Consider the following 20383-nt stretch of genomic DNA (forward strand, 5'->3'; position numbering starts at 1 on the left):
CTTCAGGGTGGAGAGGAGGCCTGTCACTAGAAAGTCCAAGGCTTGACTACAGGGGTATGGAACTTTCAGCCCCAACCCCCCAGACCTTCTCTGAAGGGAGAGGGGCTAGAGAATGAGTCCATCACCAATGGCCAATGATTTCATCAATCATGCTACGTGATGGAACTTTCATTACAACCCTTAAACCAGCCACCCACCCTGGGTGGTTCAGTTGGTTAAGAGGCAGCCTTTAGCTCCGGTCATGATCCCAGTGATCCCAGGGATCGAGTCCTACATGGGGCTCCCTGCTCAGCGGGGAGTCTGCTTCTCTTTCTCCTTACCTCCCACCCCCACTCATGCTCTCTCTCACTATCTCTTTCTCTCTCTTTCTCAAATAAATAAAATCTGAAAGAAAAAAAAAACAACAACAACCCTAAACTATGAGGTTCTGAGAGCTTCTAGTTGATGACCAGTTAGAGAGGGTATGGAAGCTTCACAACAGTTCCCCCATCCCTTGCCCTATGCATTTCTTCCATTTGGTTGTTCATGAGTTATATCCTTTATAACAAACCAGTCATAGTAAGTTAAGTACATTCCTGAGTCATATGAACTACTCTAGTAAATGAAATTATCAAATGTGAAGAAGGGTAGTAAAAACCTCTGGTTAATAACTGATGGGTCAAAATATGGATGACCCAGACATCCAAATGGTGTCTAAAGCAGGTGGCGGGGGGCAGGGAGAGTGTTTGTGGAATCTGATGCTAACTCCTGTCAGTTAGGGTCAAAACTGAATTAAATTGTAGGATACCTAGCTGATATCTAGTGATTCGGAGCACTGGTTGTTGGGATGAGGAAAACCCTCCATACCTGCTGTTAGGAGTGCTGGGAATAAAATAACTCAGAAGGCACTCCTGGGATCTGATACCTTGCCTCTTTGGTCCTGGTACCTGCTTTGTCCTTCCATCCCATGGATGACCCAAATTCAGTCTCAGACTTTTCTTTTTGTAAGATTGTATTTATTTATTCATGAGAGACACAAGAGAGAGGCAGAAACATAGGCAGAGGGAGAAAGAAGCAGGCTCCATGTGAGGAGCCTGATGTGAGACTCAATCCCAGGACCCCAGCATCATGACCAGAGCCAAAGGCAGATGCTCAATCACTGAATCACCCAGGTGCCCCATCTCAGACCTTTCTGACAAGTGAGATCCACTGACCTTGCTGTATGCTGCCAGGAACTTGACATGACCACAGCTGACTTCTAACAGAAGAAAACATCCCCTCATCATGACAAAATGCACGAACCCTTCCCTAACCTTGACCTGATGGTTCCAAAAATTCAACATGAATCAAAGCTTTCCATTGAATATTGGCTACAACCTTTGATTAATTGTCACATCGTCAGTTGCAGGACATGCTTGTGTACATTTACATTCAGAAACACAGACATGTTTATGTCTAAATAGGATCCTGCCCTATTACCTCTGGCACAGAAACACAAGTAAATATTTCCATGGGGAGTTTTTAGTTTACTTCTAACAGGCATTGGACTAGACGTCGAAAGCCTGACCTTGTATTCCCAACTCCAACTCTTGAGGTAGGTGGGCAAGCCCTCTTTATACTTTAACAGTCACCTTTAAAAGTATGACCAGGCCCTCCCTTTGTGGACCAAGAGTGAGCTCAATGAGAACATGGATGTAAATGCACTTGGTAAAGAGTCACACAATTTACCACGACAATGTCTAAACTATATCCCATCTGTGAAAAAGGAAAGCTCTGTCTATCCTCCTTTGTAATAGTATCCAAAGATGGGAGTAAAAAGGTGACCACACTGTGTAATAAATGGTTAGCAGTCTACAGCAGTGCTGTCCAATAGAAATATAATATGAGCCACATATGCAATTTTAAATTTTCTAGTGCCCACATTTAATATATTTTTATTTAAACCAATATATCCAAAACATTATCATTTCAACATACAATTAACATAAAAATTGCTAATAAAGTATTTTTGCACTCATCTTTTTATACTAAGTATTTGAAATCTGCTATGTATTTTGTACTGCTATGTACTCCAATCACAGCTCTATTCAGGCTAGCCACATTTCACATGCCCAGTGGTTACCACACTGGAGAGTGGAGGAGATCTTAGACACACTATGTTATGTTTCACGCTTTAATGGTTGCACTTGAGTCTTTCTTCGATGCCTAGCACACTGTCTTAAATGCCCAATCAATATGTGTGGGATACATAAGTATTTGGATATCTACTGGGATCACGGAACATCTTTGCGATAAGAGAAGGAATAAAGGATTTTAAAAAAGCATTAGTCTGTGTTGATCTTTTCCTGTTCTTGCAATCCAGAATCCTGCTCACAGAATGCCAAACAAATAACTGCTGCTCATGGTGAAATCCCAGGTGAGTTCTCTACTGATGGCGGGACCCCCTCCCTCCCAGCCACCTTTTACGTTCCGTGCCTCTACAGTGGCTGCTGCCAGAAGCCCAGGGAGACTGCTGAAAACAGATGAGCACTTGTCCCTGGGTCCCATGTTACTGTGAAATCATTTGCATTCTGTTCAGTGAATTTACATAAAATTGGAGCCAAGAGTTTGGCTGGGTTTCCAGGCCACACTCTTTCTCCATGCTGCTATGGCCACCACCATTTATCACTATTTACAAGGGTGGTAGAGCAAGATAGACCCCCAGTTAGGATCAGCATAAAAATAGAATCCCTTCCCCACACCGCCATGAAAATCAGTGTCCTCTGGGGTAAGCAAGTGAAGGAACTCCAAGATGTAATCTGGCTGCTGCATCCTTTGTTATGACAAGAGTTTATTTTATATGACTCTGACCTATGGCACGAAAACATAGCTTCAGTTGGGGTTGTAATGATCCATGACGGCGCACACACCTGAACACCAGGGAGCTCAGATTCCGACCCATGGGCCACCTGGGAACCCAAACTCACCACCCTTCATTCCAGAAAGCCACAGGCTTCCATCCCAAAAGCAGTGTTTACCCTATAGGACCCCTTCCCCTTTCCTCCAGGTATTTTGAGGGTAAACGCCAAGGAGCACGCGATTGCCTCTAGATGCACACACTCCTTTCTCTTCCTCTGGGTCACAGGACTGGGGGACAAGAGTGGGGGGCACGGGGCGTGGATCCGCAGGTGGCAAGTGAACAAAGTAAATGACAAAACAGAGAAGGCAAGTGTGCAAGGGAAAACACACAGAAAACATTTTGATATGAGTTTACAATTTGTTATTTTATCTCAACTGCCTATCTCTTTCTAGGACTCTTTCCCAGAGAAATTCCATTTTCATTACAAAGCTGGTTTCTTATGCCAGGGAAAAAACTACAGTGCTGTTATTACTGCCATTGTTCTTTCTACTAAGGTCATCTCAGATGGTATGTCTACGTGAGATAAATGGTTTCCTAAACAGGCTTCTCTGCATCCTGCCGCTGGTTATGTTTGCCCACTCATCACTCCTGGGGCCTTGATACAAGCGGCTTCCCGGAAACTCCAGAAGAGGAGAGGCCACAGCACTGTGATTAAGGGCACCCAAGACTCTGCGGATACCTGAGTTCAAATCCCAGCTCAACCCCCAAAGCAGCTGAGTGGGTCACCTCTCCAAGCCCCTGTTTCCTCATCTCCAAGAATAAAACTGCACCAGGCTCCCCAGACCATCCTAAGAAAGAAACGTGTTCATGTAGATAGGCCGTTTGCAAAGTATGTGACCCGGAGTTCACACCCTTACAAACATCTCCTCTATCATGATGTGGCTGGGTTGTCCCTCTAACGCTGCTGCCACTGCTCCTAACACCCACACAGACAGCTGTCCAGTCAGCCAGTCGATGTTTATTGGGCACCTACTGTATGCTTGCCCAGCACTAGGCACCGAGTATTCAGTGATGGTCAGACTGTATCCACATTCCTCAACTCCTAGGCACAACCCAACAGCTTTGACCTTTGAAATGTCTTTCACGGCTGTCCCATCCCAAGTGGGAAGAAGCAGAAGGGGTCCAGGTGCAGGTGCTCAGCCCCATCCCAAGACGGACACGTGCCACTTTGTCCCACCTGGCCTCCCTCCTGCCCCTCCACCGCCAGCAAAAAAATCACTACCCTGCTAGAAACCTTTCTTGGCTCTCTGCCACATGAAAGATCCAACCTAAATTCCTCGGGGACACACCAGGGCCTCAGCGAACCAGCCTTGGCTATCCCTCCTGCCTCATCTCCTTGCGTTCCACCCCTGCCCCCTACATTCTGGTCATGCTGACCTCTGTACCATCCCCAAGCTCATCACACCCTGCCCATGGCTCTGTTTATCTGCACGCAGGACCTTTTCCCATTCTCTGCATGGCCAGCTCGTCTCTATCCTTCAGACCCAGCACCCCTCCCCCACCAGCCAGTCCTCTGGGGAGCCCTCCTTCACCTCCTCAGGTGGGCCGACGACTCAAGATATGCCCACAGTGTCCCCCAGGCCGAGCGAGGATAATGGAGCCTCAGCATTGACAAAGGAAACTGCCCCAGGAATACCAATACCCAGAGCCCCTCAAGTCCACTTCCTTCCAAAGCTCGGTTCCAGAAAGTGAGGTGCGAGGAAAGACATGCAGGCAAGCCAGGGCCCCGGTTCGCCGGCTGCTCCTTCCTTTACACCTAAGCTCCTGCCTCGCCTCTTGCCTCTGGCCCCACATTCTGGAATGAATCATTTCACGCAAGTGGATTTTTCAGATGACTGAAGCCGAAACTTTTAAAAAATCTTAACCATTTGGGATGGAGTCGCGTCAAAAAGGGATGACCCACTTTCCCTGATCTCTTCAACTCTCCTTCTGGAAAGTGACCCCGTCCTGATGAGTCAGCGGCAGCGTGAGGAGAACACGAGCCTGGCCTGCGACACAGCCCAGAGAGAACCTCAGAGGCTGCTGAGGCCTTCAGGACAGGCTGCCCCACACAGAGGAGGCTTGTGTCTGTTGCTCCTGAGCCGGGTCTCATAGTGCTGTTACCCTCTTCCTTACTGTCCGACTCTTAAAAGTGATTTTCCTAGGGGCACCTGGGTGGCTCAGGGGTTGAGCATCTGCCTTCTGCTCAGATCATGATCCCGGAGTCCTGGGATCGAGTCCCACATCGGGCTCCTTGCATGGACCTTGCTTCTCCTTCTGCCTGTGTCTCTGCCTCTCTGTCTCTCATGCAATTTTTTTTAAAGTGATTTTTCTAATAATTTGCAGGCTCTGCTGCCCACTCAGTACTAATTGACCGTATGTGCCATCTCTATGGACTGGAAAAAAAAAAAAAAAAGATAACCAGTTTTGTGAGAACATGTACAAAAAAAAAAACTGGAAAATTATTTAGCCTTAAGAAGGAATGAAATTCTGACACACACGCTACACCATGGATGAACCTTGAAAACGTGATGTTACGTGAGATAAGCCCATGGGCAGACACAGGGCAGACTGTGCGATTGGCTTGTATGAGGTGCCTAGAGTAGTCAAATTCACAGATACAGTCAAATAGTTGTTACCAGGGGCTGAGGGGAGGAAGAAGAGGAGAGTCTGTGTCTAATGGATACAGAGTTTCAGTTTGGGGTGCTGAAAGAGTTCTGGAAGTGATGGTGATGATGGCAGCATGATACTCTCATTGTAGAATGGCACTTAAAAAATGGTCAAGATGGTAACTTTTAGGTTATGTCTATTCCTCTGTCTCTTTCTCTCCATGCACACACGCACGCACCCAAATCTGTTAAGAATGATGGCCAAGCTCTTATGACTAATGGTGTGACCTTTGGCGTGTAACCTTTGTGTTACCCTTCTGCATAGCAGGGGCTGAAATTACTTCCTGGTTCTTAGTTGTGCTTAGAATCATCATAATTGCTAAACAGAGTGTTAATGGACTTTGTGGTCATAAAGACCTTTCATTCACCAATTATAATCCTGGTGACAAATGAGTACTCTTCATTTCCACGTAGACATTATAAATTGCAGGTAGAACTGAGGCAGAGGAAGGGCAGGGCGTTCTCCTCTTTCATACTGAACACTAGTGAGCCTGGCCTGGACACAGAATCCAAGGCCCTTATCCTGAGATCAATCCCTACCGCTAAGAGGTCACACAGAAAGAAGGCCATTAAAGAATAAAGCATATCATAAAGAATAAAACATGCTAATTATCATGTATGGTCATTGGGATTTCAAGGATTTGTAAAAATACATTAGCAGACTTTTAAACATTATCATGTGGGGTTATAGCTTATAAATTACACATTTTAGATTATATTGGACCCCCACTGGCAAAGCAATCTAGTCCACAGAAGAGAGCGGAAATAGCTGGTGGCAAGTTCGGTTCAATTCACACAGATCCCAGGGTTTGGGGGCCTGGTTTTGAACTCTGTCTCAAATAATGAAAGGGTTACTATTGTCCCTCTGTCTGAATAATAATTTCCCTTCCTTTTTTGCTTCCTTATGACATACCATGAAGTTCTACTCTAAAAAATTAGAACATGTGGCTCCTGGGAGAAATGTTTAATTTTTTATTGATATTATGCTTTCTTAAGCAAACCCTTTAAGAACAGTTTTTGTTTTTATTTTATGCTTTCTGAATTTGAGTTATTCAACACATGAACTTAAGTTAAATGTTCAATCTATGTTGTTTAATAATACAAAGAGATATATAAATTCATGAGAAATCAGGAAAAACAAGAGAGAAGTTTAATAAGGAGCCTAGTAAGAGTTTCCTATCTTGTCAGAACTTAGCGTTTAAATTTCTTTTAAGAAAGTAGTTTCCTGGCCCACGCTGAAACTCTGTAAGCCCTGCAAACCAGCACAGCAGCATCCTGTTCAAATGTTATTGTGGAAAGACTGTGCTGTTCTAGGTCAAATGTATCCAAATTAAACCAAGGGAGATGGAAATAACTCTCCCTTGATACACCCCGGTTGCTGAAAGTGGGTTTGTTTATGAGTAGAATAAAATTTACAGCTAAATATTTTTAAAAAATACATCATCATCGTATAAGCTTGAGTTATGTGTCACTCCACCTTTAGGCTCTGGGAAAAAAAACACTAAGGTCATGCCTAAAATAAGACAGCAAAGGGCTCAGGATCACACCAGAGGTAAAACCGCAGACTTTTCCCACCTTTTGATTAAGGCATTGAGCAGGTTACAATTGGACAATGAGGTCACTTCTCTTGAACCAGGAAAGCACTGTGGATCTGCTATTCCAACGCACATACTCTGACCCCTGGGACAGCTTCTGAATCAGGTGTCTGGTCCTGGTATAAAACAGTGACTACCACTTATTTTTCAAAGGCTATTTACAAAGACCAGTTGGAGCCAATGAGGAGAGAGACAGAAACAAAACATTTCTCTATCTCTTCTCTTTTCAGCTATGAAAGAACTTTTGAAAGTTCATGTTATGAAAGATTTTACCTCCTTGTTACTAAAATGAAGATGACTAACTGGCTTCCTAAGGAAACACAAAAGGAACCAGTCACATGCATCAAATTGTTACTTTTTAATAGGTTTCTTATATTAAAAACAACAACAACAAAAATCTTGAAGTTTTAGAGGACATCCATGACCACTTGGATTGCCTAAAAAAGGATCTACTTTTGCCTCTTACTGTGCAAAATTCCTTGATTTTGCAAAATCTCTGCTTCCTCAATCTATAATTCTACTTCCTACCCTCAGAAGAGGTTGTGGGGGTTAAATCATCTCCTATCCATAGCAGCGTCAAGCCCAGAGTCTAGCACGTGTTGGGGTTCGATCAATTCCTTCCTTCCTCCTGACTTTCAGTGACTGGGGCCACTGAGCAGTGTTGTGATATGTGGAAATGGGGGAGATGAAAAGATCAGTAGGGATAAGGGGGGGAAATGCCCCAAACATTTTAGCTAAAAATGGAAGTTTTTTTAAACCCCATATTGTGCATGGTAACCCATCTTAAACTGACCTATGGGCTGTGTTATACTAAGACACACACCAATTTTAAGGTAGAACATTTATGTTTTCAGCTGTTAACTTTAAAAAGCCATTTAGCCTCCTCTGTGTGATCTGCAATACTACTAGAAAATCCCTAGAACTCATTTAAGAGTTAAGAAGCCCCACCAACCGTCCTGTATCAAACTGTCTCCTTTCTGTTATATTGTAGTTCTTCTATGGTTAATTATTTGCCCCTTTATGTTCTAACTTCCTCACCATGTTTGATTCATGGGAGGTAGGAGACACAGTTCTTGACTGCCATGTTTTCTGTTATAGCTCCAGCGCTCTTCTAAATACTTGTTGAATAAATGAGGTTGAACTAAAATAGCCACATGCCCTTTAGACACTCTGGGAATCTTACTGATGAAGGCTCCACCACTTTTTAAATTCAAAAAGTGCTTTAACGCTTTTATGTTTAATGCTTATGCCAAGTTTATGTTGCTTACCTAAAGAGAAGAGGCCAACTTTAAAAGTTAATAAAAAATGTGCATTCCTAGTTAGACCCCGAACAATCAAAATGATCATCTATATTCACATCATTTTGCCTGCCCTGCTGTTGCCCAGAACCCTCACGCTGAGTTTCGAGAACTGTCCTGTCCCTCATTCTACTGTCCCCTTGGAGGAGTTACCTGCTCAAGAGTGCCCAGCTCTCAAGCACACCCACAGGGTCTTGAGCAAATGGGTGAGCATCAGATGGCAAGATGTTAGATGCCCCCCTGCCATAAACACAAAACACCCTTCAAAAGCCAAATCAAAGGAGGGAAAATAACGTGAAACAAAAGACTATATTTTTAATTTTCCGGACATTTCCTGACATAAAAAGCAGTGGAGGATACTATTTTTCAAAATTAGATATACTTGATTAAGTTTCTATTGAGGAATCTGGTGTCCTTGTGAAAACATACCCTGAGAAGCAGCACAGTGTAAAGAAATATCCACTAGACTCTGAGTCTGGGAATGAATACCAGCTCCTCTGGACTTACTGGCTCTCACACAGCTTTCTCAGGCGCTTTTCTCCTTGCATGGGAATAAACAAATGACACAAAGGGTGTGGGCAGAGGAAGGCAGAGAGAAGTGGGAATATAATACCTGCCTTACCTAGGGTCATCATGAAGACCAAGGGCACCAACAGACACGGAATGCCTTTGGAAACTTTAAAATCCTCTGCCCAGGTGAGATCCCACTGTTGTGATTTTTTTTCACGAGGAGGAAACGTCTATGCAAACTGCCTTTCAAAACGGAATTCTTTCTTTCTTCAAATACACTTTTCTTAAAAAAACAAAACAAAAACAAAAACAAAAAAATACACTTTTCTTAACTGGTTGTCGATGTGGATTTATTACAATGTGAATTCTAACAACATAAAATTTCCAACCCGGCAGTGTTAATGTAAACGAATGGGAAATAAGAAAAAAATATATATATATATACGGATCTACAGCTACAACGAGGACCAGTCTTTTCAGAATGATTATGGAAAAAGAGCACTGTAATTGGAGAAGAAATGAGCCAGGTTCTGAAGCATTCACTCCATCATCACTACATCTTCCTAAATAAAAATCTCTCCCTTCTAGTCCTAACCATTGCTTAAGGCTATCAGTTTCTCGATGTCCCCACTACCGTTCCTCTAGGTAGGTCAGGCACATGGTCTCCTGCTCATTTACTGAACAAGCCTCTCCCAGTCTCATTCATGGCAGGACCTTTCTAGAACAAACCGCTGGACGGGGGCACATATCCCGCATTGCCTTTCTGACCTGCCCCCTTACACTCCTCCCTCCAGCCAGGCTGGACTCCTTGGGCCCCTGGCCTTTGATCCACAGGTCCTTTCTGCTCGCCACACTTTGTTCCTCCTTCCCACTTCTCTACATTAGCTCCCACTGATCCTTCAGGCTTCCTTTCCTGGGAAGGACTTTCCTGGGAAGACTTCCTTGACTCTGATAAAAGCTGCTACTATGGTTGTATGTTTCCTAGCTCTATCCAGACTCCACTACAGTTGCTGTGTGAAGATCTCCACCCCACAGACTGTGAGCCCTATCTTGTTCCCACCATGTACTTCCCCAGGGCCTGGCCTATAGCATGTGCTTAATTAAAAAAAAAAAAAAATGTGTGGGACAAATGAATAACCGATCTCCTGTTCTGTGTGCTTTAATTGTATGCTCCAGCACAAAACAAAACAAAACACAACACTGTAGTAACTGTAGAAAACATAGAGATGCAACTGGGTCCTTCATAGTAAGAATGAGGGCATCCTTTTCAGTATCAAACAGGTAGAGAGGTCTGAAGCAAGAGTCAAGTGTCTCGACTCTAAATTTCCCCAAAGTCTCCACATTTTAAAACCACTAATTTCCTCACTGGTCATGCCCTTTCAATATTCCTTACAAAGGTATTTTCGATTTCCATTTGACATGTACCTTCATCAGTTAATTTTTAATTGAGCCAAATATTAAATGCTCACATTAACCAGACAAAGCGTGTTTAGCTACTGATTTGCAGTGACAGCTGGTGTTATTCTCACACACAGGCCAAGCATGAAATAGAAAACTAATAACCCCTTAAGTGTGTTCTCAAAGTATCATTTATGGGAAAGAAGACGACTTTCAAAGGAGACTTGTGCAATGGCTGTCATTTTTTTTCCCCGAGCCACAAGCTGTTACAAAGCAGGGAAGCTCATTTTCTCACGGATACGGACAAGCTCAAGAATCCCACTGTCACTGGATGTATTCATTAAGAAGGAATCTGGCAGCAGCACAGGGGACACATACTTTGGAGAACAGGCCAATTATCTGGGTGTCCTTTATAATTTGAAGTTTCTGAATTCACTCATAGATAAGCCACTTGAAGAGGGTCTGGCAATGGTAACATAATGCACAGATGGTCACTAAAGAAACGAGGGAGGATGGGGGAGAGAAGAGAATTTGCTTGTGGTTTCATTCATGGGGACAAATCTGCAAGCTGACACATCCTTCTTTTTAAAAAGCCCCTGGAGAAGTATGGTCAAGCTTCATTACAAGTAAACAAATCATACGATCTTTCTCAAACAGATGACAAATGATGAGCAATAATGCTTTGAGTTTGCTTCATGCCAAGGGATGAGGGTTCTTAAAATACAAATTCCACCAGTTCTTAAAACCACAGAAAGGCTGTGATTCTTGCTTCAAGCAATAGAGAATTTAGTCCAAGGCTGCCAGGCCAGTGGTTATATCCATGACACCCCTGGTGGTCTTCTTGCGTATCAGTGTCTGGAGAAATAAAATCTTAGGTTCTCTCATCTCCGGGAACACTGAGTTCTCCTGACTTCCACCTTCAACTGGCTGCCTGTTTTTGTGGGAGAAGAACGAGAGGATCATTTATCCCTATGACTTTTATGCTGTAGTTCTTTTATATTGACCGACAACACTAACTCAGGGTGGGGGAGCCACCTTGTTCCCACTGTGAGAACCCTGGACAAGCCCTGATTTCTTTAATGATAAGGTGATGAAAATCTCAGACATCAAGACTTCCACTGGGCTTGAGATTTGAACCGTCTGGGAGCAGCTAAACACATATAGACAGACTGTGCACATTCGTGTATAAACGATATACTGTGACAACCCATCGCCTCCTATCTAACGTTAGCACTAAAGACTTTATTAACGTCAAACATTTGATGTAAAGCAAAATCAAGACTTCTCTTCATGTACGAATGACATACTTTTTCAATTCAGTGATGAGCACTGAAATCAAAACACTCAATAGGTATTTTTCTTTTTTGTTTCCTATTAAGTAGTCACAAATCTGTGACATGGGACATTTGGAACACATACACAAACTCTCTAGGAAGGAGAGTAGGAGAACTTTAGTTGGTTAGGATGAGTTAGATGCTCAAAGTGCCTCTTCCATAATCTTCTATTAATTCATTCATTCAATCAATTTTATTCATTAATTCATTCAATGACTGTGCATACATACAATCTACTCTGTGAGACACAGGTTAAATGGAATAGGAGAAATATTTTACTAACTGATGCAGTACCACCGAAGGAGAACATTTCAATTTTATAAGATCTCTACAAATGGTGGTTGTTATTAGGATACTGGGACAATACTCACTTGACTCAAGTTGAATTATGGTTTAAGTAGGCAAGTCATGCTTTGAACAGTTAATTCCCAAGTAAATCACCTCAGTCCAATCCGTGGAAGTCTACAGAGGACTTTGGAGGGAAAGCAGTATGGAACCAGCAAGGGCAGTTAGGACCACTTTTGGAAATGCAAGAATAGAAAACCTACCCAATTTGGGGGGAATGGCATATTGTATTCTTGCCCCAAATTCTCTCTTGAGCTCCAGATCCTTAAAGCCAACTGCTGTTGGGCATTTCCACTTAGAAATCCTCCTGGAAACTCAAGTTGCAAATGTCCAAAATTAACTTCATCACATTTACTCCTACAAAACAGCAACTGTTCTTATCTTTCCTCTTTCTCTTGAGAACAAGATCTCTCTTTGAACCAGCTGGGTTTCAAGCTTCAGTCTTCTGCTTCTTCAATCTGTTCTCAGTCCTTTGGTTCCCCTTCAGTACCGTCCCCCCACATCTGCCCCATCTTTTCCATTCCCCACTCTGCCACCATGATTCAAACCCCCATCCAGCAATCTTCTGCAACCCTGCACATCCTGTCTTGCCTCAGAACACTTTCCACTATCCTTTCAACATCTACCAAGTTAAATACAAAGCTCTCAACTTAGGACCTGGTCAAATCTTGTGAAAGATCTCTATGCCTCCAACAAGTCACTCTACTATTCCCATTATTGCTCAATTGCACCTCATACATTCCTGTCTGTTCTAATTTCTCCAGTCCAGTTATCTAAATGCCCTCTCCTCACATCTCCTACCTATTCCCTCCTGCATGAAACTCTTCCATATCCTGGGCCAGATCTCTCCATCCACTAAAGAGTGGCAGAGACTACAGCAATTTACATCTTTTTAGTCCCACTAATGGTTGGTAAGTTCCTTGAAGGCAAAGATGGTCTTACACACTTTTTTACTCAACTAAAACACATGGCAGAGAGCCTTGCACGTAGTAGGCCCTCAGTAAATTTTTTTTCAAGGGAAAAAAATAATGTGCATGATATGTGACATCACAAGATCTTCATAATTCTTTTTGTTTCCATCCCTGCCCTTTGTGAGTTCAGTTTTAAGAACAATTGCTTGTTTGCCTTGATAAGATGTCTTCATACCGTTTCCTTCTTTTACAGTCACTTTAAATATTTAGTAAGTGGCTCTGCTTCACTATACTTATAATTTTGTTATTACAAAAACTCAAATCCACCTCTAAAAGCTTTCAGTTTTAAAACAAGAGACCAAGAAAGAGAGAGAGATGCTAGCAGAAATTCATAAGGGAAATGACTAGGAGATAGTCCTGAAAATTTAGACTCAAAAGTGCCAACTGGCATCACTTACGGACTTGCCTTTTTTTTTCTTAAGGGATAAAATAATCAATCTCTAAAGCTGATGATATAATTCGCAGTTAATTTTATTCCTATTCTAATTGCAGGAGGATAATATAGATAGCAAATAGGTAGTGAATTAAGAGTACTAAGTATCTGTTCCAGATTCTCCTGGAAAATTCAAATGCACCTGAATGGACTATCTGGCTGAAATTTAATTCAAATGCACCATAATGGACTATGTTTGTTACTACATAGATACAACATTCATGGTGTTGTGCAGCTAAAGCAATCTTCATTCTCAACCAAGAAGAGATGGAAACAGTCGAGAAGAGATAGCCTGCAATGTTGATCCTTGCTTGGTACTCTAAGCATCCTAAGTCACAAACTCTCGATACTTCCACAGCTTAAGAGAAGACAGTTAATTCCCAAGTAAATCACCTCAGAGAAGACAGTTAAAAAGAGAGAAATATAGTAACTGGAACGACTGTCACAAGAAAGCTGCATTGGTCTCAATGGAAAAATCTCCATTGAAATAGTAAAGCTTCACTTGACACAGTGGGTCCTCAGATTGTTTTCAGGAGGCATAGTAAAGAGGAGAGTGGGGTCAGTCATAAGCTTCTGACTCATTATGTTGAAGCCCCAGAGAGCTGATGAGCTGATTATTAACTATAAATGGAATATGGCTCTATCCCTGACATTCCGAGGGCAAAACGAGGAGCAGGATGAAAACAAAATTTTCCAAACAGTCTCCTAGTGAAGTGCGTGTTCCATGTGTCATGCGGAAAAGAGGTCCATGTTCTGTAGAGAAGTTTCTCACAGAATCCTGCCAATTGCCCAAGAAAATCACCCAAGTAGCTCTTGGTATAGTGCTATAAATGGTCACACCAGCATAGCAGGGACATTCCCTTCCAAACACGCTTAAGGGGCAGTTGGGGAAGTAGTCTTGAATAGAAGTTATTTTAATTAAGTTAGACAAAACTTATCTATGGCTAGAGTATAACCCCTCTCATCTCACACTGCACAGATCAGAGCAAATAAAGTTCTGCTGGCAGATTCTATCCTTTACCCTGTGCGTGATTGCAATCCATGACCTCTGGAGAAAGCATCGTATCTGTTGACAGAACTGAGCCTTGCCCAGCTCCTTGTGACAAGATATGAGTGGAGGTTCTATTCTAGCTCTCGCCACAGTGTTTTCCGCTCCCTCTTGCTGGTATGGAGGCATAGTGTTCTTTGCTCAGGTGAATCCTACCCTGCGCGTGTTGGGAGGGCACAAGGAGCTACATCCAGGAGGTTGCCTGGTGCCGGGATGATGGGCAGGTAAGGGACAGTCACGAGCCAGGGTCCCCCTGAGAAAGCCCAAATGGCTTTGGAGAGATAGAAACAATCATTCAGTCATCATTCTTACTGAAGGACAGCTGGGTTTATCTTTTGTCTGGCAAATAAAAAGCAGAGAAACAACGCTGGCACTATAGAATCGAGCATATATCAGAACAAATTTTAAAATGAAAAAGGTTTTGTTGTCATTTCAAAAAGTTTTACAACCTCCATTTAAAGAAAGAGGACCAGGAGTGCAAGTAGTTAGACAGTATAACTAACACCTGCCCTTCAGGAACACAGATGCTACAATGGACTGGAAATTTCTATAAACAGAGTTTTGGAAGAGAAGCCTCTTAATAATCGAAACAGTCCTATGACCTAAAACAAAAGAAAACAAAAGCTTTTTTGTTTTTTAAGTCTCCCAGAGGAAGAGCCCCTGTTCTGTGCAAAATCAACTTGTATTTTTCTGTATGCAAGGATGATTTAAGAAAGATAGTTCTTCAAATTAAGTTATTCTAATCATCCTATTCAAAGCCTTGATTGTCTTTTACATACAAAGAATGAAATACTTTTTAAAAAATGAAGACAGGTGTTTATTAAGTCTTCTTAATGTGTATTAAGAGGGCTTCAGGGATAAATATTTAACAAGGGAACTCCCCTTGCCTTTCAGTTCTCTTAAGAGTGTGTCAGTATTGTACAGTATTTTTTAAATTATCTACATTTCTCCTATTTAAATAAGACCTAATGCACACATGAATAGCCATATGGTTAGAAGTAACTTTTTTAGACAAAGATAGAAATGTATGCAAAATAATATATACTTAGTTTTTTTTTTCTTTTTCTCTCTAAATCTGAGAACCTGGGATCATGCTTACCGGGCTGCATGTACTATGAGTTTACTTAGACACCTACAACGTCAGCCTGTGGGGTCACACAAGGCAGGGTAAAGCTCCCTTTCTTGTGTCCCCAACCAAACCCAGAACCAGGCACATAAAGACTTGCAATAATGTCTGCCAAACAACTGTCTCAGTCCTTGGATGGATTTTCATCATTGATCCTATTGAGATGTCAAACACTAATATTGTCTGAATCAAACCAAGAAGAATGAAAGAGATGCTTCATAGTGAAGTAAATTCACTGAGTGGTCTCCTGTATGTAGCTGGGGGAAAGGCTTGCAAGGTTATAGCTATACCTGAATAAGGTGATATTAGATTACCTTAAAAAGGTTTAACAGAACCTTTGAACCTCAAATACAATATATCTCTGGGGGGAACCTTTCTACTTGTACACTACAAAGACAGTGTTGTTTTTCCAGCACAAACACATTTGTGCTGAGGTATTGCTTTGCTCAACTATTGCTAAGGCACGATGAGTGACCTCAGAAATGGGCATGGGGAGAGCTGAGCAGGAGCGACACACAGCACCCACACACCTGCCTAACGGGTGAGTTTTTCATCCCTCCAAACAGCTGACTGGGACTAGAAGGAGAGATAAGGAAAAACTATAAGAGTTTGCTTTAAACACACACACACACACACACACACACACACACACACCAAACAAACCTGTGGCTTTCTGTTACCTGGTGTGCTGTGTGGCCTAATGACATTTAAGCAATCTGAAGGGTACCAGCTCAATTAAGGATTGCTAAAAAGACCAACCAGCTCTCGCTAGAAAGCACGGCTAAAAGTAACAGGATGCACAAAAGAAAAGCCATGTTTGCAACCAACATTGAATAGCAATGAAAACCTTAAAACAGAAAAGGGAACTAAGTGAATTGTAACAGTTTACAAAGGTCCACAAATATAATCACTCAACAGCACGTGACTTGCAAACTCTAGGGGCGACTATGTGTGTTTTTTTCTACAGAATAAATTATTGCAGGGGGTCATGTGATTCTTCGCAGGCAGAAAGATGCACTTTCCCAAGGAAAGTTCATCATCAAATGTACTATTGAAGACTGGATCATCTTCAGACTATTTTTAATCCCTATCATTTTGCTGCCAAAACTGGCCATGAGCAGCTGATACTTGGCCACTAGGAAAATGATGCTTTTTCACGTATTTCGTACACAAGCATGAGAATGGTGCTGCTTTCCAGTTAATCAAGTATTTTTGGTGGGTCTGGACTGCAACAGAAGACAGAAACTCTTGCTGATCAACTAGTAAAAAGGAAGCTAACCTCTACTGGATGTGGAGAAGTAAGTTCCTGTCTTCCTAAACCACAAAGACCAAAAGACAGAAAGAAAGAGAAAGAAAAAGAAAGAAAGAAAGAAAGAAAGAAAGAAAGAAAGAAAGAAAGAAAGAAAGAAAGAAAAGTCATGACACCGTCTCATCAACAGAACGAAGCTAATCTCTTATTTAAGGCTTCCCTTTCTTTTAATAGCCCACACCTCACTCTCTTCTGAGACATGAAGCTGAATGTTGTCCCATTTCTCAGCTTGGGGGGAACTACCAATTCCACTCACTATCAGCTTCCCCGTATCTCAACCCTTTGCCTACAAGAGCCCCTTTGCCTTGAAGCACTCTCACTCAAGGCATCTCTACAGAACTCAAACCTTGTTATGAGGGGGTAAAATAATAACTAATGGAGCTATCTAAAGAGCTAAGTCTCTTGCCTTTAATTGGAATAGAAAAGCTGTGTTACTTTATTGGAATCAATAATGCCAATACAAACTGTATTAGCTACCTTGAAAAACATTCTTGGGAAGACTGAGTTTACAATAATTTATCTCCTCTCTTTCATTCCAATTTATTTCATCCAAGGATCATATCATACTAGTGAACAACTGGGAAATATTCAGTATTCTAGGTAATATTAGAAACCTCTGAGACCACTGGAATCAATGGACCACTGGAGGACCCACCACAGACTGTCATTCTTCTTAAAAGATGGCCCCAGGAACCAACAGTGGGTAATAGTTAACATCTCCAACATACCTAAAAACCTGTATCTCCTAAGAACCACAAATTCGGACTCATTAGCTATGGGGTGGAACCTGAGATTGTGCATCTCTAAGAAGCTCCCATGTGATGCCCCTGCTGCTGGTCTGTGAACCACACTTGGAGTAGCAGGGTCTCAGACATTTCTTAGAACTAAGGCTGTCTTGTACTCCCTCTGTCCTGCTTCTTTCACAATACCTTATTCAAACTTAGAAATAAAGCCACGCTCCATTCTAACCCAGCTTCTTCTTTAGTCTTTATTTAATTTGTAGGCTTCTAGGGCTATCCCTCAGACGCCTGTCATTCTAAGACGCCGCTTTCTCCAAGCTATGGATTATGGAATACAACCAGTTTTCCTTAATCTCAGAAGTCTGATTTCTATCAACATCAGCAAAGAAAAAAGTGACTTCAAATCTAAGCGCCCATTATTATAGATGCAGTAGATGAGCTGATCCACTGAGTCCTAGAAGTCATTAAGTGACTAGTGCTCTCCTAACACTTGACCACTGGCATTGAGTACTTTATGCTATAAGATGCAACACAGTATTAGAGATGCAACCCTGACTGGAGCAAATTTGGGGGGAAAATCTGTCCACATGCCATACTAGACATTTAGATTAGTCGTGCCCATTTGAAAGAATAGGTGAATCATTTATAACTCTCAACTGCTACCACTTTTATTCCAAAGTATCCATTTGTGATTACATTTCCTGATACATACTTTTTTGGCCAAATTCCTTTGTCTTCCTATATAGTCATCCATCTATATGTTGTTCTGCAAACTACACATTTTACCATCAGCTATTTGTGCCCCTATATGATTTATTTTTGCAGTGAGAAGTTTTGTCAAAAAATTCTTTATCGTGTTCTACGATGTGTCATTGTGATTTGGCATCATAAAATATAGCCTCTACATTTATCAATCTCAGATACCTGTTGACCACAAAGATAGGCTCTACTATTTTGAAGACACTATTTTGAAAGGAGTTAAAAGTGAGGCTTCATCTAAAAAGAAAACTATTTTGCATGAGACGTTAACATCGTACAATGCAACAAAACAAAGACCAAGGTTATATTTTAATGTCTATCCACAAACATATGTCTGCTTCTTATCTGTTTATTAAATTTCTTAACAGATGACAGTTACCACCTTGGATTTCTTTCAACGAGAAAGAAAATCTTGAAATTTTTCATATAAATATGAAATAGAACTGTCAAATGTGTTTTACTTTGGTCTTGGAGCCTGGAAACTTCTACCTGTTTGGTTATGGTGGTTAAAAATAAAACACCTACTTAACCAAACATTTAACAAAAATATTTTTTTACCCTTTAGTGAATTCTTCCAGAAATACTAAAGATCTGACAATATGGGATCTTGAAAAAAAAAAAACAATTCACGAAGAGCATTTTAAGTGTTAGAAATTTAAATGGGGATATTATACTTTTAAACACTGAACAGTGGCATCAAAATTTTGTTAACTTTGATCAAGTAGGATCAGATTTTCATGTCAGCCATCTACTTTCTTGGCTTTTTCTCCTTTTTCTTGGCCTTAATATTAGCACACTTGTAAACTGTAGTAAAATATGTAATGTGCTTCTTGAAATTGAATCCACTTGTAGTCATTTCTAGGCTTTGTGCTCCTGGTAGGCCCTATAAAATAAAAGCATCATTCATTCTCCCTAGAGACTATACAAGGAAGCACCGTGTTGCACCCTTTTTCAAAAATAATTCTTCAAATTAAAACAAAAAGCCTGAAAAACTTTCAGACAAGATTTCTCTTTTACTTTTCCATAAATTAATAATTTTATATATCAGATGCAGATCTCAAATACAACTCTTCAGTCTTAGGATCTGGACCCCCTCCCCCAAAGAATCACACACACAAAAATAACTTTATGGTAAGGAGATGGAAGCTCTACCGAGCACCAGAAAAAAGAAAAAAAAACAAAAACAAAAACAAAAAAACAAACACCTCGCAGATGTTCTTCGAAGCTACAGGCATCGATCACTACAACTAAAGTCAGAGCATGAGAGAATCCACAGATGAGAATCAATGCTTCTATGCTTTATATAGACACTGTAGACGCAAGTTTTTTCAGCAGAGAAGACCATCAAAGGATGTGGACTCTAGGTGGCGAAAAGCAAAAGATACTATAATTATCATAGACTTCCAAATCATACACCAGGTACAGAAACAGAACACAAAGTCTGCAGCCAGGGCAAATTATGTCACTGATGAGATGAAGTATCCACAGCCCCAAAGTTCTTCAAGACGCTCAGCCACGCCCACAGGGAACTCATGTGCCACACCCCACAGGATGGAGTTCTCGGACTTTCGGAAAGTCAACTTACCTCTTTGCAAACACTTCTATGTTTTCCAGGGAAAGGGGCTACACACTGCATTTCCACTTTGGGTAGATCCCACCCAGTGAGTCAGAAAAGGCATGCCTTTGGTCCTCTGGTGAAGTCTTCTTCTAATTGGGTAGTTCACAAATTGCAGTATAAATAAGAACCCCGGGGGGGGGGGGGGGGGGAGACTTAGTTTAAGAAGCCGATTGCCAACCTAACCTGACCTGGAGTCTAGGTCATCGGTAGTCCAGGGGCGGCCGTGGGGGTGAGGGTGGGGGTGGGATTGGGGGTTGGAGGAGGATCCCTGGACCTCCAGTTTGACAAAGCCCGAAGGGATACCATTTATCCCCAGATCCCACTGGATAGCAAATGCTGGATCCTTAACCCTCCACGGCTGGCAAGTAAGGAA

At 41.8% G+C, this 20383-nt stretch overlaps 1 protein-coding gene across 4 annotated transcripts in view; it reads right to left on the reverse strand.

The window, feature by feature from the left end:
• BCL2 (BCL2 apoptosis regulator) overlaps positions 1 to 20383 on the reverse strand; it is a 171290-nt gene that overhangs the window by 148765 nt on the left and 2142 nt on the right. Inside the window, exons 3-4 of one of the 4 annotated variants that reach the window (XM_072758049.1) lie at positions 19598 to 19752; positions 1985 to 19275 (exon numbers count right to left, since the gene is read on the reverse strand). The exons of 2 other annotated variants lie outside the window; for them this stretch is intronic. In XM_072758049.1, the coding sequence (XP_072614150.1) occupies positions 19618 to 19752 (135 nt within the window). In that variant the 3' untranslated portion in view covers positions 1985 to 19275; positions 19598 to 19617. Of the gene's footprint in view, positions 1 to 1984; positions 19753 to 20383 lie in introns of those variants that run through there. One more of the 4 variants, XM_072758048.1, reaches the window with a different exon arrangement.

The sequence above is a fragment of the Vulpes vulpes genome, chromosome 5, assembly GCF_048418805.1.
Source record: "Vulpes vulpes isolate BD-2025 chromosome 5, VulVul3, whole genome shotgun sequence".
NCBI lineage: Eukaryota > Metazoa > Chordata > Mammalia > Carnivora > Canidae > Vulpes > Vulpes vulpes.